Here is a 23,659-nt window from a genome sequence, read left to right as displayed (position 1 = left end):
TTAACAGAGGATAGAACCAGTATAAAACCAGTTAACAGAGGATATAACCAGTTAACAGAGGATAGAACCATTATAAAACCAGTTAACAGAGGATAGAACCAGTATAAAACCAGTTACCAGAGTATGGAACCAGTATAGAACCAGTTAACAGAGGATATAACCAGTTAACAGAGGATAGAACCATTATAAAACCAGTTAAGAGAGGATAGAACCAGTATAAAACCAGTTAACAGAGTATGGAACCAGTATAGAACCAGTTAACAGAGGATAGAACCATTATAAAACCAGTTAAGAGAGGATAGAACCAGTTAACGGAGGATAGAACCACTTTAGAAACATTAGAAACGTTATTACCTGTCCGCTGAATGCGTCCCCATAGTAACATTTCAAATGTCCATTTAGCCATTTATCAGATGCTTTTATCCAAAGCGACTTACAAGTGAGGAATAAGGCAAACAAACAAAATCTAAGTCAAGAAGAAAAACATCAAAACAGCAAAGTGCTGCCAAAGAGTGTTTCTGTGTCATAACAGCGATGGGATGTCTTTAGAAAACTTGAAGGTCTGAGGACATTTGAACTAAATAACCACAGTAACAGTCAGAGGAACCCGCTGTCGTGTAAAATACTTGAAATCAGTCCTCTTTCCAAACTGTGTTGTGTTTAAACCTGTTCATCATGAATCCAGGACTCACGACACGTTAATGTCTTCATGTGTCGAATTCTGTCTCTGCTGATGTGGACTTCATGTAAACTGAGAAAGTTGGCATCGTGTTCTGACCCTTTAACGACGAAGAACGGGTCTTCCATGGACATGCTTCTGGTTGTTCTAATGAGTCAGGGACTTTTCCAGCTCTGTGCTCTGCAGGATAAAGTTTATTCATATAGCAGCAAATCTTTATCCATCTTTTATTATTATTACACAATGTAGTATGTAGAATAGAATGTAGTATGTAGTGTACAATGTAGTATGTAGTATAGAATGTAGTATGTAGTATAGAATGTAGTATGTAGTACAGAATGTAATATGTAGTACAGAATGTAGTATGTAGAATAGAATGTAGTATGTAGAATAGAATGTAGTATGTAGTGTACAATGTAGTATGTAGTATAGAATGTAGTATGTAGTATAGAATGTAGTATGTAGTACAGAATGTAATATGTAGTACAGAATGTAGTATGTAGAATAGAATGTAGTATGTAGTGTACAATGTAGTATGTAGTATAGAATGTAGTATGTAGTATAGAATGTAGTATGTAGTATAGAATGTAGTATGTAGAATAGAATGTAGTATGTAGTGTACAATGTAGTATGTAGTATAGAATGTAGTATGTAGTATAGAATGTAGTATGTAGTACAGAATGTAATATGTAGTACAGAATGTAGTATGTAGAATAGAATGTAGTATGTAGTGTACAATGTAGTATGTAGTATAGAATGTAGTATGTAGTATAGAATGTAGTATGTAGTGTACAATGTAGTATGTAGTATGTAGTACAGAATGTAGTATATAGTATAGAATGTAATATGTAGTACAGAATGTAGTATGTAGTATAGAATGTAGTATGTAGTATAGAATGTAGTACAGAATGTAGTATGTAGTATAGAATGTAGTATGTAGTATAGAATGTAGTATGTAGTATGTAGTACAGAATGTAGTATGTAGTACAGGATGTAGTATAGAATGTAGTATGTAGTATAGAATGTAGTATGTAGTATAGAATGTAGTACAGAATGTAGTATGTACTGTAGAATGTACTATGTAGTATGTAGTACAGAATGTAGTATGTAGTACAGAATGTAGTATAGAATGTAGTATGTAGTATAGAATGTAGTATGTAGTACAGAATGTAGTATGTAGTACAGAATGTAGTATGTAGTACAGAATGTAGTATGTAGTACAGAATGTAGTATGTAGTACATAATGTAGTATGTAGTATGTAGTACAGAATGTAGTATAGAATGTAGTATGTAGTATAGAATGTAGTACAGAATGTAGTATGTAGTATAGAATGTAGTATGTAGTGTAGAATGTAGTATGTAGTACAGAATGTAGTATGTAGTACAGAATGTAGTATTTAATACATAATGTAGTATGTAGTATGTAGTACAGAATGTAGTACGTAGTACATAATGTAGTATGTAGTACAGAATGTAGTATGTAGTACATAATGTAGTATGTAGTACAGAATGTAGTATTTAGTACATAATGTAGTATGTAGTATGTAGTACAGAATGTAGTATGTAGTACATAATGTAGTATGTAGTATGTAGTACAGAATGTAGTATGTAGTACATAATGTAGTATGTAGTATGTAGTACATAATGTAGTATGTAGTACATAATGTAGTATGTAGTATGTAGTACATAATGTAGTATGTAGTATGTAGTACAGAATGTAGTATGTAGTATAGAATGTAGTATGTAGTACAGAATGTAGTATGTAGTATAGAATGTAGTACAGAATGTAGTATGTAGTATAGAATGTAGTATGTAGTATAGAATGTAGTATGTAGTACATAATGTAGTATGTAGTATAGAATGTAGTATGTAGTATAGAATGTAGTATGTAGTACAGAATGTAGTATGTAGTATGTAGTACAGAACACAGACAATGCGGTATTAATCCACTGCGTTTCTCTGCGTTTCCAGCAGGTGGCGTTTATCAGCGACCTGTAATCACACCGAAGAAGAAGAAACCTCACTGAGCATGAGCAGCTGCTTTTGAGTAGCGGAGCTTACGACTAATTTGAAGTTGTTCAGGCTAAAGTCGGTGTGTTAGCTTAGTACCAGCACCACATCTACCCGTTGGTCGATAAAAGAGAGAGTTCACCTGTGTGCCACAGTTACAGGTAAGAAATATAAGCCTTTCAGCGTTACATCCTGTTGTTAGCCCATTAGCGTCTTTGTCAGGCCACGATGCTAACACGCGGCGTTATTTAGCTCGGCGTTAGCTTGATGGATGTTCGGCTAGTATTATTTAATTATCGATCATTTTAATTAATTTAATCAGTTTAGTCTCAGGTTCTAGAAATCCCCTTGCCCACCTTAGTCACGAGGGTTTACAGTGAACATCCACAGGATCCGGGTGTGATCAGGATCAGGCTGGGCTCCGGTTCCGAACGTTTTTTTTACAGTGAGTGTAGGATTTAGATTTGACCAGAAAATAACTTGATTTTAACATTATTGGTTAATTTGTGAAGTAGTGAAGAGTGATAAGTATTATTAAATGAATAAATAATGATAAATTATCGGTTTCGTATGAACCTCAATAATTCAGTCAGAATCCGTGTGGGAAATGCGCCATCTGCTGGACAGCGTCAGCCAGAGGAGAACAGCTGCATAGACATGACACAGAACTGCATGTCCAAGAGAGTGCTGGCTTTATCATAGTTTCTATGTAAGATTGAGGAGTTATAGGAAGTATTGTATTAAGTGTTGGACGTGCGGTTTCCTCCATAATCGATTGTTAATGGCCCAGTGCTGTCTTTTGTTTCATGTCGTTTCATTCATCACTTTACATTATATATGCTATGGGTATACAATTCTCCCTTGCAGCTGTAGCAATTTGGTCTTTGCTCATTATGTAACTGTGTTATGTGTGTATATTGCAGTGTTCTTACTGTACAATTCATGTTGTGGGAGTGTGTGAAGATTGTAGAGGAGAATGTAACCCTGAATCTGCGCATATGGTACAGTATGTACTGTAATAAGTGTAATGTAATAATACCAGTTCCGGATCAGATAGTCTTAAGTATTGGAGTACTTAACGGGTCTGTTGTCTTTTCAACATAAATTTTAGATGATGTCAGAATAAAAATAGGTGAAGGAGAAAATCAACTCACTGTAGTTATATTGACACTGTTCAGCTGCAGCTTCTTGTTTTTGTTTTTGTTTTTGTTTTGTTTGTTTTTGTTTTTTAATTTATTTATTTATCTGAAGCTCTCCAAACCACCAGAAGTAAAAACATGATGAGTGACATGAAGCTGGTTTGTTTCAGAAGCAGAAAATCACTTGAGTTGTCTTGATGGCACTAAGACGAGGACACATCAGGTACTTGAAGGTGAGTCCATCAACTCCTCTACCTGTAGCGTTCCCTGCTCTACCTTAATGCTTTTATTTTGTGTAGAAGACTTTGAGTAATTTCATGTCAGAAACTGCTGTTTAAAGCTCCTGTCCAAGTGTGTGTGCACGCGTAATGATATGTGTAACCCCTGTGTATTTTTGACCAGGTGTGTGAAGTGCAGACGTCTCAGAGTGATGATGTCAGAGACGTTCAACACGTTGCTAAAGGAGCTACAGGAAAGGTGAGAGTAGCTCTGTGTTTTTCCATTTCTCATTTATTGAATTTTGTCTGCTATCCTAGGTGCCCTGCCTAAACACCTCACTAAACTTAATAATAATAATAATAATAATAATATTAATATTGATGACATACTTTATTGATCCCCTCAGGGAAATTGTAGGACCCCACTGGAGCACCACACAGGTTAATTGGCAGCTCATTCCTGTTACAGCTTACATTTCTGATGTCACTTCTGTGTTAAATTTTTCTTTTTTGTCAGTATGTAGAACTTGATGATATGACGCTGTTTTTATATTTATTCTGATTTGTCACTTTAATTTCTTGCTACCTAAGCCTTCTTATGGTACAGAAAATCCTGATACAATATAAACAGTTATCATCTGAACATGTGAGTGGCTCAGTCAGTGCAGGGCTTGAGATCAGGGAGGATGAACTGTTATTAGGAGTATGATGAATTGCACTGTAAATAAAACTGACTGCACATTTTGTGTGGGACGCACTGTTTTTTTTTAAATTATTATTTATTATTATTATTAAACATTTTTGACAATACAATCATTGTCACACTATGTGGCCTCCCATGGTGGGAGACATCAAGGAAATGCAGCAGTGTCAGGTTATAGGCCAAACTCTGACCTCATGTCAGCCACAGCTGCAACGGGAAAGTATTAACATTAATATTGCTGATTAACTGATTCATCTTTAAGCCCTTAGTGTATTGTCTGTACATGTGTTTGTGATGAAATAAAGGTGACTGTATACCTGCAGGCAATACTGATGTAACACCTGTGCACCTGCAGGACCAGCTTTACCAGTCACCTGATGATGTAATGTTGATGCCACACCTGCAGGACCTGTACGATAACGGCTTTTCCGATCAGCCAATGGACGATGATGCGCGAACTAACCTGATTGTCAACTACCTGCCGCAGACCATGAGTCAAGACGAGCTGCGGAGTCTGTTCAGCAGCGTCGGAGACGTCGAGTCGGCCAAACTCATCCGGGACAAAGTTGCAGGTAACACCTCCTACCCACCTCTACTGCTACTGGAGTACTATTCTAGTATACTACTGCAGTTCTAAATACTAGAACAGCACCATCTGCAGCAGAACCTCCATCTACAACTGAGTGTCAGACCTCAATACTGCCTAGCAGATACACTATTGTAGCACTACTGTTTTAATGGTGCTAATATTACAAACATTTGAGAGATAAGATTACGTAGTATAGTACTGTTGGGTTATAGTAATTTGAACTTGGACTACAGGTTCTCATAGCTTAAACAACAGTACTAAAACTGGAAGTCACACATACAAGTAGTAGACTTATGAAGTTGTTGTATTTGTGTTAATAGTATTAGCAGTAGTACTATTTAGTGTTTTCTGTGTGCTTTTCCCCAGTCACTGTAATTTTTCCGCACTTAGGAAAAAAAAAACTTTTTTGAGTGTTTTTCTGATTATCAGTTTTATTTTTCAAATTTTTAAAGGTTTTTAATGAAGTGTTTTTCTCTGTCTGTTTTAAAGGACAATTCTGTACATTTTTTTTCCCCCGTGAACAGTTTCTGAAAATCTTTCTTTTCTGACCTATGTAATATTTTATTTTTCACATCAGGTTTAATGACAGCACGTGTCTAATGCTAAATGATTGAATCAAGGCTGGGCTATATGAGCATTGTTTTATTCCTTAAAAACAGCTATTTTTTATTAAAAACAGTAATTAAAAAAAAAAAAAAAGTGATTGTCTTTAATTTCTCATTAAATCCTGGTGTCAGTGGTTTGATGTAACCAAGATTTAAACATCAGAAACTCAAATAAAACCTCATATCACCTGGCCTTTGATAAACTCTTTGTTTTAATAGTGAAATTTAATTTAACAAGAATGTAAAAAGTTTTAAATCCTGTTTTCACCTGTTTTATTTTGTTTTTCAGGCTGTTTTAATGTTTGTAAAGTTTTAATGACTGTATGAACTTCTAGTTCTGAACAAATCCAAAAAACAAAGTTTCAGCGCAGAATATTTGTCTGAGTGAGCACCCCTGTCAGAGCTGTTTGTGTTTCACCACTTTGCTAAATTCTAAAATCAGATCAAATCTCACCTGAGAAAAGACCTGAGCTGGTTCTCTGTTCATGTAAAAGATTGTCACTGATGGAGTTCACACCGAGCCAAACCCAGATCCCAAAAACGAAGAGTTCCTACAGTGTTTGTTTTAAGGGCCCTTTGCGAACTGTGTGGACCTGATGATGTAGTCAGCTATCCCACAATGCGTTGCATGCCAACCACTCTGAAATACCTTTAAACCTAACTGTTACTACATAAAGTAACAGTACCCGGACACAAATGTTGACAGTTGCAGCACTAGGATTGGTCAATTTAAACATCTCTGTTTAAAGACACAGAGCAACAGCTGTTACGGGAGGTCTCGCTCTGTTTCCTGTACGGGATTAGAGATGTGTTGAGCTCTTTCGTATTTGAGTCACTCAGTCTTTTGACTGAAACAATAGATATTGATCAGTGAAACTTTTAGTTTCCTTTTGTTGACTAGTTGTTAAATCATGTTCAGCATTGTATCTTTTGACGTTTATCAATTCCTTACATCAATTTAAATTTGGCTCTCTTTGATCCAGTGACCTGTGAAGGTTGAACCGTGATACAGATTTAAGAAAACTTGTATTTTTCTGGGTTTGTTCAGAAGAATTTCATGTTGTTGAAACCTGTACAGAGATTTTCTTGCTGTATATTTGTTGAGTTTGTTTCGAGATTGTGTGGTGCTGCACCGCAGACAGTTTGTTGTTTTATTTTGTTGTTTTCCTTTGTGTTTCTCTAGGCCACAGTTTAGGTTACGGCTTTGTTAACTTTGTTAACCCTAGTGATGCAGAGAGGGCTATCAGTACCCTCAATGGCCTGAGGCTACAGTCTAAAACTATCAAGGTAAAGTGCCACAGGAGCTCTTTGATTTTCAGTAACTGCTGTGTTATGTTCCCTGGACAGTAGAGGGCGCTCTCTCCTGCAAACTGTCTGAAGACAAAGGTATTTTTAAAACTCTGCTGTCATGTTTTTAATTCTCTTTAATCCTGTCTCTTTATCGACACACGTCCACACTGAGTCTGTGAGTTTCTTCAGTTCAGTGTAACGATGTGCCGAGTTTTGATTTTTTTTTTTTTTTTTTTTTTTTTTTTTTTTTTTTATTAATGCTTTTATTTTGATGATGTCAGCTTGTATGTTTTTATTTTGTCGTTTTGTTTTATTTTATTTGGCACAGATCTTGAAAACTGATGTTTTATTTTTTTATATTGAATATTTAAAGATATTTAAAGTATATATGGAGGGTTTTTTTTAAAGACTGGATGTATCCGTGTTTTTTTTTTTTTTTTTTTTTTTTTTTTTGGTGTTGATTTTAATTTAAAATTTTTCTTTGTGTGACAGCAATGGACTGAACCACTTCCTGTCACCTCCTACAGGTTTCATATGCACGGCCAAGTTCGGACACGATTAAAGATGCAAATCTGTACATCAGTGGTTTGCCGCGGACACTGAGTCAGCCTGAGCTTGAGGACATGTTTACTCGCTACGGACACATCATCAACTCCAGGGTCCTGGTGGACCAGGCCTCAGGTACACAGCAATGACAATCTGATTTATTCAAGATTCAAAACACTTAATGAATCCCAGAGGGAAATTGTTTTGCCTTGTTACAGTTGCTCTCAATTCAGACAGAAGGAAAGAACCACAACCAGAGAAGATCCACATCAACACAAGCACAAAATGACATGAATACAAAAACTCAATATTCACACAGAATATGTAAAGATGAATGAAATGGGTCAATCATAATACATTTAGTGGAATTAAAACATAAATGATTCTGATAATGTTCAGTTCAATTAAATTTTATTTGTATAGCACCAAATCAAAACAGAAGTCATCTCAGGGTACTTTACAGTGTTTAGGGTTTAAGACCTTACAGAGGGGGGAGGTGTTTTACAGTTTGATGGCCACAGGTAGAAAGGATCTCCTGTGGTTCTGTTAACCTGCATGTTTTTTAATTTCTCTCCCAGCAGTGCAGGCCGGATGGTGTTGAATGCACTGGAGAAATCATAAACAGCAATTTAATATTGTGTGAGGAATGCTTGTGGGGTAAATAATATGGACCCACAGCCAGCAATCAATGTCAGGGCTGCAGACATGCTCTTTTGCAGTTACATGAGCAGGATGGCTCCACCTGTTAATGAGAACTGCAAGCCCCCCTCCTCTCCTGAAACTGTCTATGTTAACACCATCGTGCAGCCATGTCTCTGTGAAACACATCAACCTACATTCTCCAAAGATTTTCTCCATCCTCACCAGAGCTGTCAGTTCATCCATCTTATTGTCCAGGGATCTCACATTGCCCATAATCAGAGAGGGGAGATGCGGCTTGAATATTCTGACATTCTTTATATTTCATCCTTGATGTTTTTTGCGTTCTGCTCATCCCCTCGTTGTCCTTCCGTTGTCCCGGAAAAAGTAAAGTCATGCCGGCCGTCTCAGTAAGATCAGCTTATTGCAGGTGTAAAGGTCTCCATGGTGATGGAGCTGCCATCCGGTCTTTCATTTGAATGAAAGTAAAAATGTAAATAAAAACTCTCTCGTGCATCACGATCGGAGAGGATAGAACTTCATTTCCTTAACTAGTTACTTATCTACATGAAAAACGATGACAGACAAATTTAAGGAAAAGACGTCACAAAGAACTGCAACAGGCTGCTGCCGGTCTTTAGAACGCTGTTGATCAGTCAGGAGCTGCTCCTCTGTCTGGCAGTGGATTTGTAAAGATCTGTAGTGTCTGTCTGAGGGGTGGAGTTGGAAGAAATAGTTGAGTCTTTCATGTTTTCTGCTCACCGCTTGGAGCTTTTGGTGTGCAGGTCCACTGTCGTGGGCAAATGGGTGCTTGTCTTATGTGGCTGCCCCCAGTCCAAACTGTAAAATGTAACCTGATTCTGTGAGCTGTAATCAGATCGATTCTGACCTGTTACCTCATCTGTTCTCTGACCGGCTGCAGGTCTGTCTCGGGGCGTGGCCTTTATTCGGTTCGATAAACGAGCTGAAGCTGAAGACGCCATCAAACACCTCAATGGGCACACCCCCCCCGGCAGCTCTGAGCCAATCACAGTAAAGTTTGCTGCCAACCCCAACCAGACCAGGAATTCTCAGATGATGTCACAGATGTACCATGGCCAATCACGGCGCTTTGGAGGACCTGTCCATCACCAAGCGCAGAGGTTCAGGTACACTCACCTTTTGGGGTCACATATTGGACAGATGTAACAAATTACTTGAAGTAATCTGCAAAGTAATCAGATTACTGACTGTTAAGTGTTTAAACAGTAGACTTAAAGGCCCCTGATTGGACCCCTGGTCTGTCCTGTTGACTACTGGGTCATTTTCACCTGTTAATGAATCACATGATTTTAGCGGAACAATAAAATCCTGCACAAAATGATTATGAGGGTCAGAAGAAGAAGCTGTGTGTCTATTTTTAGAGTTTTATTAAATGCAATCAATTTTGCATTTTTTTTTTTTTTTATTTCAAAGTTATTGACTTGTATAAAAAGAAATTAAAAGGAAAGCAGCATAATTTACAAAGGATATTTTGTAAAAAGCATTTCAATGTTAGTTATTCCTCTTTAGAAAAACATCAGCAAATTGGACATAGGGAATTACAGACCTGTTTCAGTCTTTGAGTGTCGCAAATCGTGGATGGGATTAATTCCTGGACAGACTGAAGCATTTATAACAAGTTGCGATAAATCATATGAGTTACTGTCAGATTTTAGATGAGTCCACTTCACTGAAACTTCCATTATGTGTGTAACTGACCACATTAGTACGTAGTCAGACTTGGGCAGGTTTTTATAGTTTGGTTCTACTTGATTTCTTTTATATTATACAGGTGCTAGTCATATAATTAGAATATCATCAAAAAGTTGATTTATTTCACTAATTCTGTTCAAAAAGTGAAACTTGTATAATATATTTGTGCATTACACACAGACACATATTTCAAGTGTTTATTTATTTATTTATTTATTTTTGATGACTAGAACTGACAACTAATGAAAAACCCAAATTCTCAGAAAATTAGAATATTACTTAAGACCAATACAAAGAAAGTCTGCGGCACTGCTCAGGTGTTATGAGAGCCCAGGTTCCTCTGATAGTGGCCTTCAGCTCTTCTGCATTTTTGGGTCTGGCATATCACATCTTCCTCTTCACAATAATCCATAGACTTCCTATGGGGTTAAGGTCAGGCAAGTTTGCTGGCCAGTTAAGAACAGGGATACCATGGTCCTTAAACCAGGTACTGGTAGATTTGGCACTGTGTGCAGGTGCCAAGTCCTGTTGGAAAATTAAATCTGCATCTCCCCAAAGTTGGTCAGCAGCAGGAAGCAGAACATGCTCTAAGACTTCCTGGTATACAGGTGCTTTGACCTTGGACCTCAGAAAACACAGTGGAGCAACACCAGCAGATGACATGGCACCTCAAACCATCACTGACTGTGGAAACTTTACACTGGACCTCAAGCAACGTGGATTCTGTGCCTCTCCTCTTTTCCTCCAGACTCTGGGACCCTGATTTCCAAATGCAAAATTTACTTTGATCAGAGGACCTAACTTTGAACCACTCAGCAGCAGTCCAGTCCTTTTTGTCTTTAGACCAGGCGAGATGCTTCAGACTCTGTTGTTCAACAGTGGCTTGACACAAGGACTGCGACAGCTGAAACCCATGTCTTACATACGTCTGTGTGTAGTGGTTCTTGAATCATCTATCTATCCCTATTGCTTGTACACTTTTTTCTACCACATCTTTTCCTTCCCTTCGCCTCTCTATTAATGTGCTTGGACATAGAGCTCTGTGAACAGCCAGCCTCTTTTGCAATGACCTTTTGTGTCTTTGTCCTTGTGCAAGGTGTCAGTGGTCATCTTTTGGACAACTGTCAAATCAGCAGTCTTCCCCATGATTGTGTAGCCTACAGAACTAGACTGAGAGACCATGTAAAGTTAATTAGCTGATTAGACTGTGGAAAAATCCTTTTTGTATTGGTCTTAATCAAATTTTCTGAGATACTGAATTTGGGTTTTTCATTAGTTGTCAGTTATAATCATCAAAATAAATAAACACTTGAAGTATATGTGTCTGTGTGTAATAAATGAATATAATATGCAATTTTCACTTTTTGAACAGAACTAGTGAAATAAATCAACTTTTTGATGATATTCTAATTATATGACCAGCACCTGTAGATTATGAGATTCAGATGTATAAGGGACAGGAGCTTAGTTTTCCCTCTGTGAGGTTCGTTTCATCTGGCTGATGCTCTACCCCTTGAGCCTCCCGGCCCCCGTTAGTGGAAAACGGAGGAATCGGTTGGTTTGTCATCCAAGGTTCACACGAAGCTCATTTTCGTTCAGACGTGCTCAGCTGTTCGCTCGTCGCTGCTGGGAAGATGAACCTCAGTAACTCTGTTTTTGGTTCCGTTTTTCTTTTTACCATTTGTGAACTGATTCACAGTCTTTGAGCATAAGAATCACAGTTGCTGTGCAACTGGAAGTCATTCACCAACGTTCAGAAAACCTCGGAGTAAAGTTGTTTACCTGGATGGGGATCTGGAGAACAAATGGTTTCTGTGGAATGTAGATTTTCATTGAATTTATGTGTTGTTGTACACGAGGTTAGTTTAAATGACCTAATCCCTGTTAGCTGTGCTTTCGTGTGCTTCCAGGTTTTCTCCGATGAGTGTGGATCACCTTGGCAGTGGAGGTGGTGCGTCTGGGAACTCGCCGTCCGGTTGGTGCATCTTCATCTATAACCTGGGTCAGGAGGCGGACGAGGCTGTGCTGTGGCAGCTGTTTGGGCCGTTTGGTGCTGTCGTCAATGTGAAGGTGATCCGAGATTTCAACACCAACAAGTGTAAAGGTTTTGGTTTCGTCACCATGACAAATTATGAGGAGGCTGCCATGGCCATCCATAGCCTGAACGGGTACCGGCTGGGTGACAAAGTCCTGCAGGTGTCTTTTAAGACCAGCAAGGGACACAAGTAGAGAAGGGGAAGATGGAGAGCACGGGGTGAGAACAGTGTAAGAGTTGATTTTATTTTTCATTTTGTTTCTAATGTGATAAATTGTGAAACGTTCAGATGTTGTTTCTCTGAATGTGAAAAGGTTTGTGTGAAGCCACAACTGTAGGATGTATGTTAGTTTGGATCTGTCTGCGTTCACATCATGGTCCTCGTAGAATTAGCCTGGTGACTTTGTATCTTTGTGTTTTCTAAACATCCCATAAAAAGCATGAAACCTACAGTGATTCATTTATTTTTAACTAGTGAATTCCTACGTGCCATAGAGCTCAGTGTTGTTCACAAGCATTAGTACCACAGCACCTGCATGGATGTGTAAAAGTACTCTTCAGGTTTCAGTTAATGCGACCCGGCACCCTGGCTGTGTCCAAGCTTTTCTGATTAAAACAGGGTCATATGTGCTGCATGAGATGTTTGACGGACGTCACCTGAAAATGGATCAGTTTAGACAGGGTTAGACCCGCTGCTGCATGGATTGACATGTTTTACAAGAAATGTGAGATTTGTGTTTATTTAGTAGATACTGTGTACAGTCTCTGTTTCTCTGTTATAAGAACGAGATGGCATGACACCCAGCAAAAGGCTGGTCAGCTGTAGGTCATTGGTGGTACAGTCTCTGAACATTAATAACATCACAATAGTTAAAGCTTTATGCAGCTCAGGTCTGATATTTGTGTCTTGTTCCTTTATGCTTCAAAAAAAATAGGATAGAAGCCACATGAGTGGCAGTAACAATCCAGGTTGCTTAGAAGCTGCTGGTTGGTTCCTTCAAGTTTGCCCTGAACAGAAGTTTCTCCACAAATGTGCAGCACTTGTGAAACGTCACGGTCTCTCCACTGATCCTGTCTCTGTGGTCGCTCCTCCCCTCTTCTGTCTGTACTGGCCGAGAGGAGCTGATTTTGAATGATGCAACAAGCGATAAGTTCCAGAGGCTCAGATCACATATGGAAGTGGGCCAGATCTGATGTGAAGGAACTAGATTTGGTTTGTTCGCACTGCAGACTAGAATATTTGAGTCGCTTTAAACTATGATGTGAACACAGACTAAAGTCATGTGAATGGAAGTGACTAAAGGGGACTAAGATACATGTCTACAATTGGCTCCAGCGAGTGAAAGAAATTTAGAAAAATAGTTTTGTTTTCTTTTGTTTTTTTATCTGTGTTTGATGTGACATGAATCACAGCTTCCTGGGACAGTCGACACAGAGGAGGTGGATTTCACTTTTATTTTGTGTTGAATAGATATTTTTACCCAGAAATTGTAGGTAGAAGCACCTGCTGAACAGGTGAAAGGCATCAACCATTTTTATGTGTAGTGATGTTTTTTCTTTGTATTATGTTTTGTAGTGCAGCTTCATGGTGATGTTGTATGTTTGTTGAATAATAAATGTGTTTATGGAAAATCTTACTGTTGAGTTTTATTTCATGTGAAAGTACTTCGACCACATATCACAACATCTATCAAAAGTGGTCCAAGGAAGGAACGGTTGTGAACCTGCAACAGGGTGATGGACTCGGCTCATTGATGTACACTGGGAGTCAAGGCTGGCCCGTGTGGTCTGATCCAACCAATGAGCTTCTGTAGCGCAGATCTCTGAAGAAGTTAATGCTGGTGTCAGAATACACAGTGCATAGCTGCAGACAATAAGGGTGCCCATGCTGACCCCTGTCCACCACCTAAAGGGCCAACCATGGGCACATCGGCATCAGAACTGGACCACGGAGCAATGAAAGAAGGTGGCCTGGTCTGATCACATTTTCTTTTACAGCACATGGATGGCCAGGAGCATGTCTGTCACTTAACTGTGGAACACGTGGCACCAGGATGCACTATGGGACGAAGGCGAGGCAGTGTGAGGCCTTGGCTAGTGTTCTGCTGGAAAACCTCGGGTCCAGCCATCTTTGACTGGAACCACCTGCCTAAGCGCTGTTGCAGACCATGTGCACCCTTTTATCTGAACAATAATGCTCTGTGCTACAAAGCAAAAATTCTTCAGGAACAATTTGAAGAGCTCAACAAACTCCAGGTATGGATGAGTCTGTGCTGTTTCGGCAACAAAAGGGGGACCAACACAATATTAGACAGGTGGTCACAATGTTATTCTAGTTTTCTATAATGTCCCAGTTTAAAAAAACAAGAAAACAACAACATACTGGTGGTAAAGCTGACCATCTTCAGTAGAACTGATTTCGCCCGAATCTGAACAGAACATGGATGTATAAAATACAAAAAAAATTCAATTGAATTTGACTCTCAAGATAACCGTGAGCTTCGTGTTGTGTTCAAGCTGAGCTCAGCAGGAAGAATTCAAAACACTCACAGGTTGTTGTGCACTGGTTTTATTGGTTTTACTGGACACTTAAATACACTTTGATGAATTTTAGGCTTCAGTTCAGCTAATGAGGCTACAGTCACCCAGCAGAAGCACGAAGAAGAAAAACATCACCACAAAAAACCTGAAAACCCCAAACAGTCCATTGGCTTGGTTCAATCATGTCGGGTGCCGCCGCCCTCACAAGAAAACTGCTAACAGAAATAAATTTGTGGCTTAGTTCTTAGGTCGTTCTGCTTTTTAGACTTCATTTTGTTTTCATGTTCACCAAGATGCAATTTGGGGACACTGTCTCTGTCAGGAGACGGCACCTAACGTGGCCACAACCAATCGGCTCGCTGCACCGATGTCTGAAGATTATTGATAAGGCATCCATTCCGATTAACCTGATTGATCAGTCCAACTACGACGCTCCAAAACCAAACTTGACTCTCATAGAAACAAAATAAAAATAAACCGTTCAAAGTTTGTGCTTCAATCTGTCAAAAAGAGGCGCATCAACACAGATTTACTGATCAATAATTGATCACCGGGGGCTTTTTTCTGGGGGCTTATTTACTGGTCTTCCCTCTGAGTGTCTCTACTCTACCCTCATTAGAGCTTCATAATATGACTTTAAATCTGCAGCCAACAGTTATTGAACACTTAAGTCTGTTAATGATCAGAACACAGGCCTTCATAAATTCGCTCACGTCCTAGTTTTAATAATTTATCTGTAAACTTCAGCAGGCAGTGGTCTTTCAGCTATAATATAGTGTTTTTATGTGTCTTTCTGATCAACAAATTCCATTTCAGACTCAAACAACGGTGTTAATTTGTCTCACATATTAATTTACTGACACAGTAACTTCACTTTAGCTTTTCTCAAACAGAGGAAATTGTGCATTTGATGAGGACTATTTTCAGCAGCAGAGTCCACATCGGGTCTGTTCATGGTGATGAAGGAACAACAGTTTATCACAGATGTGTTTTAATATTTAGTGAAACCTGTTAAATCAGAGGAGAAACATTCTCAACGTGGGATTAAAAACTGAATTTATTTAAAGGTGAAACATGGAGAGAATATAGCAGATCTCTAACAAACTATCAGCTGATTGTCTGCTTTTAATTTCCCTCGTTACAACTGATTTCTAAGCTCTGAGTTTCAGACGTCACTAAACGGAGAGAATTAAGACAAAAACAATCGTTGAATTGATTAGTCGATTGACAGAATCACCAAATATTTAGTTCATTCAGTAGCTGTCGCATCTTCTGAAGTGACTTGAGGTGACGTTAGCTTCTCGTTTGTCAGCTTTAGTGAACTGGACTCAGATCCCATCTAATTCTGTTTCTCTGTTCAACACGAAGCAAAGATTTGAACAAAAACATAAAAATCACTTTTCCTTTCATGTGACCGTTACTGATAAACCTTGTGACCTTTGGTGGGGCCCCCACCCTCAGGTTGGGAAACTGAGATAATCAGTCCAGACATTTTTTTAAATGAAAAACAGAAATGTGTGTTTGATCAGTTCTGCTGGAGGTTTCAGGTCTGAGGAAGAACTGATCCCTGATCAGCCCGATCAGACAGACTGAGGCATGGCGACACCTGGTCTCTCAGGATGAGGTCTGTGAAGAACTCTGCTGCTGTGGTCTGCAGTCCCAGTCGGTGCCTGGACTCTGTGAGGATGGGCAGTCTGTCTGCGGAGGGGTCGAGGCCCCTGGCTCTGAGGGTCCCATCTGTGGCCCCCTGTCTAGGGGCCCGTGTGGAGCAGCTCCTTCTGCTGTAGTTTTAATGTCTACTGAAACTATGTTTGGATCTTCGACTCCTGATCCTGTTCCTCCACCCCCCGTCCAGAGCTCAGCCACCACGTTGATTTCTTCTGCGGCCGGACCTCCTGCGCCCGGACCTCCTGCGCCCGGACCTCCTGCGCCCGGACCTCCTGCGGCCGGACCTCCTGCACCCGGTCCTCCTGCGGCCGGACCTCCTGCGCCCGGACCTCCTGCGGCCGGACCTCCTGCGGCCGGACCTCCTGCGGCCGGACCTCCTGGGCTGCCGCCTTCCCCAGCAGGTGGCTGCTGGACGGAGGAAGACAAAGCTTCGGTGATGATGGCGGCCGTTTGGGCAACCCAGTTCAGTTCAGCACGCACCTCACCACCACCTGCAGCTGGAGACGAGGAGGAGGATGGCTGAGGGTCATTTTGAGGATGGGCGGAGCTGGGGGATCCTGGTTGGGGTCTTGGCTCTGCAGCTGCTGCAGCAGCGCTGTGGTTGTTGTTGAGGTTGTCCTGCAGGGCCGTCTGGTTGGCCTGACCTGCCTGCTGGTTCTGGAGCAGCATCTCCTGGATCCGGATCTGTTGCAGGATAGCAGGCAGCTCATAGTGATGGAAGAAGTAGATCATAGAGTGCTGCAGAACCAGAGGAACCAGAGGAGCAGGGTGTTAGTGACAGAAGACGGAATAAAGTGACGGTCATTTCTACAGTTGTCACAGTTCTGTCAGAACCTCACAGCTGGACTAACACACAGTGGTTCTCAGTAAGGTGAGGGTGAGTGAGTATGAAGAGAATGATGATGGTTCTGACCTGGATGAAGAGCCAGGAGGTGACGAGGGCCAGACTGCTGTACTGACCATTGAAGCGATAGTGATAGGCGTAGAAGGCGAAGTGGTACAGATAGAAGAACCTGAAAAATACAAAGACTTGTTCACACTGGAGGAAACAACGAGCAACACCTGTCATTTATCTGCAGGGTTTCAGCTCTGTCAGGAGGAGAAACCCATGAGATTAAAATCTAAATGATGAAGCAGGTTTCCTGTGTTCTCACATTTACAATAAACCAAAGAGCTGGAAAATCCGTTTGAATGATTTTTATAAACATGCACAAGGACGATTCGCTGCTCCAACACCAACAAGCTGCGGAAGCTTTTAGGGACCGGTTCGTGCTGTGATGTCACAGCCATGTACACGAGCCAGTGGTGGGAGCAGGCGATGGTCATGTGACTCACCTCAGCCAGTGGCGTTTGCTGGTGTTGGTGTGGCAGCAGATGGCGTCGTACTGATCGGCCAACCAGACGATGAGGATGATGTAGAAGGCCGTGGTCGTGTCGTTGAAGAACTCAGACATAATGGCTTCCATACCTGATGACAGGAAGTGACATCAGCAGGTCAACACAGGTGTTAATTTAATCGTTTGAGCTTTCAATCTGCAAGAATCTAGGTTTGACAATGACCAGAATCAGGACTTGGGACCTCTAGATCTGGGTGGAACCCTACAGACCAGGGGCCGTACTTACGAAGCCTCCTGAGTCTAAAGGTTTCTGCTCCTAACAGAATTTTTTTGAAGAATTTCCCCCGAGGTTCAGATTAGTAACAATAGAAATTATTCGAAGCATCTCAGTCCCTAAAAACAACTTCAGCCAAACTCCAGGATGTGAACCTACCAACGAGGGCTAGGATGACGGTGAGCAGAGGGGCTGCTGGGAAAGCGATAGTCATGTTCATCTCCAACATCTGAAGAAGGTCCACTAAAGGGGGGTAGAGAGAAACCAGATCAACACAGCTGATTGTCCAGGTCAGAGACTAGGTTCTAATGGACAGATGAGCGTTCAAATGTAAAACAAGAACTCAGTCCACATTCTAGACTTCGTTTTAACCACCATTATATTGATTATTTCATATTAACCTGAACATCAATGAATTAAGTCAGCTTTCAATCAGCTCCAATGGACAGAGCTGAACTAAACTAGACTGAAGCACTAGATAGTGGTCTGGACTGGTGTGTTGCAAGATACTGGAGGAAACTGACCGATGAAGACGAAAATCTGGTGATGAGAGTATCTGAGCAGCATGGACACGGACAGAGTCTGAAAAACAAAATGTCACAAATCACCAGGCAGTAGCAGATTTTTTTTTTAACACTGTTCTTTAAAGTCTGAACTTTCATCAGTTTGAATTAAGTGGTTTTCAGTACAAGGCTGTTTTAAACATACAAATATGACCATGATGACAAAGGCTGCCAGGTACGAGGTTCTGGCCATCCACATGCTGACAAAGCGGTAATGTTCTCCAGAGACCACGTTCCTCAGGAAACCTGCAGAGAACATTGAGATTACAAGAAGCCTGGTCCTGCCACTAATCTATTTGAAAAACATGTGGGGTATTAAAGGACATGTCATGTTCTGTCATGGGTAGGGGCTTACAGGACCTAGGAACCGATGTTCCATTGCTCCCTGTCCCGGTGCCTGTACCTTTGTTCTCCTCGTTCTCAGCGAGCGCCTTCACGCTCGACATCAGGATGTCGTCGTAGCCCAAAAACTCGTCAAGGAGAAAACGACTAAAGCTGTCGCCAAAACACTCATCCTTCATGGGATCTAAACACAGAGACACGGGTCAGATTAGTGGATCCGCACTGTGGTTGGATGATTCAAGTCATGTGACTGTGAGACAGGTAAACTTGTGTTTAGGATCTAACCCAGAGTGACGACCATGACGGGGATGTTGAGTCTCTGTCTGGTGCTCTGAGACAGACGCAGGAAACCGTACTCCAGAGAATACTCCACGATGTACTCCTCCTGAGGCCACACTGAAACCAGGACAGAGGACAGACTGAAACCTGGACAGAGGACAGACTGAAACCTGGACAGAGGACAGACTGAAACCTGGACAGAGGACGGACTGAAACCAGGACAGAGTACGGACAGATTTTGTATTTTATGAGGAAACATTGAAGCAGATGTTCACAGTGCTGTTTGTTACTGATCTTCTATCTATTTATCAAATTTTGAAGTCAAATTTTACATTTAAAAAGTAAAAATTACTTCACTTAGTCACAAACTAAAAAAAAACACGTTGGCAGAACCATTCGGAAGAGCGAAAGTTTAACTCTCAGCAACATTTGACTTTAGACAAACACCAACGAGAAAGGTGATGAAGTGAGTTACAGACTCTGCCGCCACCTGCTGGACAAGTTACAGCAGTGACACAAACTCAACTCTGAAAAATTTAAGGAAAATGTAAATCAGTCTGTTTTCAACATGAATCTAAACAGGAAAGTTCACACAGTCTCAGCAGGTGTTGAGAGGAGGAGGAGAAAGAAGAGGAAGATAAGGGTTTACCTGCTCTGGTCATCATCTCCAGCTCAGACACTGAGTCCTTCAGGGGCTGCGTACCTTTAGTGGACTGGCTGAAGGACACGTCCTGGCTGTCATTCACTCCTCCTGCTGCTCCTGATCCTAGTCGTCCGACCAGAGATGGCTTCAGACGGGGCTCGATGTCTAGCTCGAACTGCAGCAGGGAACGGGACAGTTGAAAACAGATCAGGTCCTAGTTCTTAACAGGTCACCGAGCTGCTGGTTTGATCCCAGCTACTCCTGTCTACAGGTATTTAAGTAAAATGCCGAAACTCCAACTGCTGCCTATACTCAGACAGAAAGATGCTCTGGATAGGACTGCTCTATATAAACTATAAGACATTTTTGATCATCACTTCCTCACAGACCTTGACGGTTTTCATGCTGGACGAGGACTGATTCTGTGAAACATGCAGCTTTTTCAGCCAACTGTCTTTCAGGCTCAGAAACCAGCTAAAGAACATTTAATAAAAACTAATGGGAACATATTTACAGTTAGAGTAAATAGTTAACTCTAACTAGTTATAATTTAGTTGCACTGGACCCCAACTGGGCAGCTGACTCTGGGTAAATGTTGAACCCTGTTCATGCCTCATTAATCTGTGTTCCTGATTCATGATCAAACCAAATGTGTGTGCGCGCAAACACACACGGAATCAGGCACGTGTGATTTCGACATTAAAGAAACAGCAGAACAAGAAACGGGGACAAACATTCTGTCGTCCTGTTTTCCAGATCCTCACCTGCACCGAGCTGTTGTCAAACATCTCCACAGTCAGCTCTTCTTCATCCTCCTCTTCCTCCTGCAGCGCTGCCAGGCTGTGCCCCGCTCCTCCTCCTGCCACCTCCTCGGCCCCCAGTTCAACCTGGAGGCCAGAGGAGTCGTAGTGCTGCAGGAAGATGGGGGCCCGGCTGGAGTTCCTCTGGATCTCCACTCGCAGGATGCCGTCACGAGGCCACCGCTCCCTCACCACCTCCAGACAGTTGATGGGCGAGCGAGAGAAGGCGATGTGAATGTAGGCAAGGATGAAGAGGACGAAGAGGGCCTGGGGAAGACGATAGGGGGAAGGGGAGTGAGGGGGGAGTTAGAAACGAAGACACTGTTACTATATTCAGCTGCAACCTGACTGCAGAGTTTCTATATGCGACGGAGCCACGGTTCATACTTTATCGGTTCAATCAGTTTGCTTGTTGGAGTCTGTTTGTGCCACAACTCAGCAGCTGACTTGGGTCTCTATCCCACTAACAGAGTCATTTGTTAATCTGTTGGACCAAAAAACTAGATCTGGACTTGTACCAGACTCCATATATAATGCAGATTTGACCCACCTGCTAAAGGAACAAGGTTGTTGCTATGTTCATTTGTCTGTTAAAACTGTGGTCTTTGGTCCTTCAGAACCAGGAAATCCATCTGAAGCAACCTGAGAGGATTCGGATGATGCTTAGACAGTATATGTCATGTCTCTAGAAATCATCAACATGAACTGAGAAATGCTGCTGTCGCTGAATTCAGGTTTATTCTTTATCACTTTAATCCAGGTTTCTTTAGAACTGGACTAGACCACAGCGTTGGAAGTTACTCACCTTGAGCAGGACGAAGAACTCAAAGACTCTCCTGAAGGATGGGGGGAAGAGTCGGGCGTAGGTGACGGCCATCTTGAAGAAAAGGGCGTGAAAGAGGCGGTCTCGGACATTGATGAGGGGGTTTGGGTTCAAGTTGGGGTTGCGGATCCTGTTAGGTCCCATGTTGTTGTTATTGTTGTTCAAAGGGATGTTGTTGTTGGCTTGGTTCTGATTCTCAGACATGGTTCTGGATCTGGCTTACTCTGCTCACACTGCACTAATAGTTGATCAGCTGATCCTAGGTTAGCATGACCTCAGAGTCCAGGTCCAATTGTGACCTCAGATCAGGTCCACTGCTGGTTCCGTCTGAACCAGGTCACACACTCGAACCTGCAGGACACAAAACAGAACTGATACATACAAATACAGAGTATTTCAAATATGAAATATTTTCAAATATTTCTACCATAAAAACAACAGTTAATACACAAGTTCTCTTCTGATTGTGATATAATTGAACCTGGTAATCCAAACAAAAACGCGTTTTTATGAAAGCTGGTTGAACTGTTGGTCGTCCAGAAGAATCTGGTCTCAGCAGCAGAGGGGACGATGATGCAACAAACAATGAGACTGGTTTAAATGTAAAGAGCCCTGTGTTCCAGATGGTGAGGGCTCATGTCATCAAGTTATTTATTTATTTTTTTAAGTTTCATAGTAGAAAGACTGGATCATTATTAAGTAGCTAAATCAGTACTCAGTACCTGCAAGTACTTTATTAGAAGTACACTTACACCTCTGACACTGTCCTCATAGTTCCATACTTTCCCAGCAGAACTCTCCGTTCTCAGACTGCAGGTTTACTTGTGGTTCCTAGAGTTTCCACATGTAGAATGGGAGGCAGAGCCTTTAGCTATCAAGCCCCTCTACTGTGGAACCAGCTCCCAGTTCAGGTTCTGGAGGCAGACACCGTCTCTACGTTTAAGACTAGACTTCAAACTTTCCTTTTTTATAAAGCTTATAGTTAGAGATGGATCAGGTGACTCTGAACCATCTCTGCTATAGGTTAGTCTACTGGGGGACCTCTACTGATACACTGAGCTCCTCTCCTCTCTCCTTTCTCCTCTATCCATTGAAATTCTACCATTTCATGTCATTAACTTTGTGTCTTGTCTCTCCTGTAGTTGTGTTTTCTCCTTCTCGGAGCTGTACATTTCCAGTGTGCAATTTGTGTCTGCTGAGTTTTTCCTCTCCACTGTCTCTTAGTGCTGCTCAATTGAGATTTGTTGGGCATTCTACATTTCTACATAGGTGTACAGTTGTATTTTGTAAGTTCCTAAACCTTACATTGTAAAATGCTTTAAAATGACTTGTAGATTCCAGACATTTCCACTACGACTCAGAAACAATAAATTAAGAAAACTCCGATTACTAGCAGCTCTCAGAAACACATCTTTCAACCGACTACTTATTTGAACGTTTGTGTCCGATTTAATAACTGAAACTTCTGCTGTGTAGAGGACTAATTCAGACTTAGGTGGTCCAGGGTCCTGGTTGTTTCAGGGCCTGTGATCTCAAGACCACATCCTACAACCATTTGATGTTTAATGTCCAACATTAGCTTCAGTTTCTCTTTACTATCTTGACTTTGGCATGTAGCTGTCCTACCTGTTAGTGTCTCCGCAGCTGTGGCTCCATATTAATTTTTCCTTCTGTTTTCAGAAACAACTCAGGAACGACACAGTTAGCCGTTAGCAGTACGGAGGCTAACGTAGGCTACAGGTAGATAAACAGCAGGGATATTAGCTAGCAGCTAATTGTTTCCCTACAGCGCGTTGAGTCATTTCAGTTTAATATGAGAACAAACTCCGTCTGTTCAATTTTAGAGGTTAAAAAATGGACTGACAGCGCTAACAGATGCTAACATATGCTAACAGGAGACTGAAGGGTGCTGTTATGAGACTAGACCGGAAATACGGGTCCTACAGGTACATAGGGTATATTTGCGAATTTTCTTCTGAGTGTTGCCTGACAGGGTCTTTTCCCAAACACTAAAATACAGGTTGGGGAATACATAATGTCACAACATCAGCGTGATGGAATGAATTACATGTGTCATAAAAATACTATATTACCAAAGGAAATGGTAGACAGACGTCTTTATCCTATATTTATTCACATTTGAGCACCAATATCCGTCATCTGTGATCATTGTATCCACAGCTACAATTCTTTACACTAATG

At 41.1% G+C, this 23,659-nt stretch overlaps 2 protein-coding genes across 6 annotated transcripts; one reads left to right on the top strand and one right to left on the bottom strand.

Annotated features, from left to right (window-relative positions):
- The first annotated feature begins 2,682 nt into the window (after positions 1–2,682).
- On the top strand, positions 2,683–13,824 carry LOC113152329 (ELAV-like protein 1). 3 transcript variants are annotated; one of them, XM_026345506.2, is made up of 8 exons: positions 2,683–2,850; positions 3,999–4,061; positions 4,231–4,305; positions 5,156–5,321; positions 7,127–7,230; positions 7,761–7,914; positions 9,341–9,566; positions 12,063–13,824. In XM_026345506.2, the coding sequence occupies exons 2-8, from the start codon at positions 4,026–4,028 to the stop codon at positions 12,379–12,381; spliced, it is 1,080 nt and encodes a 359-aa protein (XP_026201291.1). In that variant the 5' UTR covers positions 2,683–2,850; positions 3,999–4,025; the 3' UTR covers positions 12,382–13,824. The 3 variants fall into 3 exon arrangements, with proteins under 3 accessions (XP_026201291.1, XP_026201290.1, XP_026201292.1); XM_026345505.2 differs by having other exon boundaries at positions 5,105–5,321; XM_026345507.2 differs by lacking the exons at positions 2,683–2,850; positions 3,999–4,061 and having other exon boundaries at positions 5,073–5,321.
- Positions 13,825–15,767: 1,943 nt separating this feature from the next.
- tmem259 (transmembrane protein 259) lies at positions 15,768–23,396 on the bottom strand. 3 transcript variants are annotated; one of them, XM_026345024.1, is made up of 12 exons: positions 23,084–23,396; positions 21,440–21,808; positions 20,599–20,901; positions 19,841–20,009; positions 19,198–19,308; positions 18,974–19,096; positions 18,716–18,816; positions 18,532–18,589; positions 18,167–18,250; positions 17,732–17,864; positions 17,310–17,409; positions 15,768–17,134 (listed from the first exon to the last, which is right to left on the bottom strand). In XM_026345024.1, exons 2-12 carry the CDS (start codon positions 21,659–21,661, stop codon positions 16,343–16,345), a joined length of 2,196 nt encoding a protein of 731 aa, XP_026200809.1. In that variant the 5' UTR covers positions 21,662–21,808; positions 23,084–23,396; the 3' UTR covers positions 15,768–16,342. The 3 variants fall into 3 exon arrangements, with proteins under 3 accessions (XP_026200809.1, XP_026200810.1, XP_026200811.1); XM_026345025.1 differs by having other exon boundaries at positions 19,895–20,009; XM_026345026.1 differs by lacking the exon at positions 23,084–23,396 and having other exon boundaries at positions 15,768–16,680; positions 16,771–17,134; positions 21,440–21,661.
- Between the last annotated feature and the right edge of the window lie 263 nt (positions 23,397–23,659).

Source organism: Anabas testudineus, chromosome 4 (genome assembly GCF_900324465.2).
Source record: "Anabas testudineus chromosome 4, fAnaTes1.2, whole genome shotgun sequence".
Classification (NCBI taxonomy): Eukaryota; Metazoa; Chordata; class Actinopteri; order Anabantiformes; family Anabantidae; genus Anabas; species Anabas testudineus.
The sequence above is the reverse complement of the archived record's forward strand: the minus strand, read 5'-3'. Positions and strand labels throughout refer to the sequence as shown.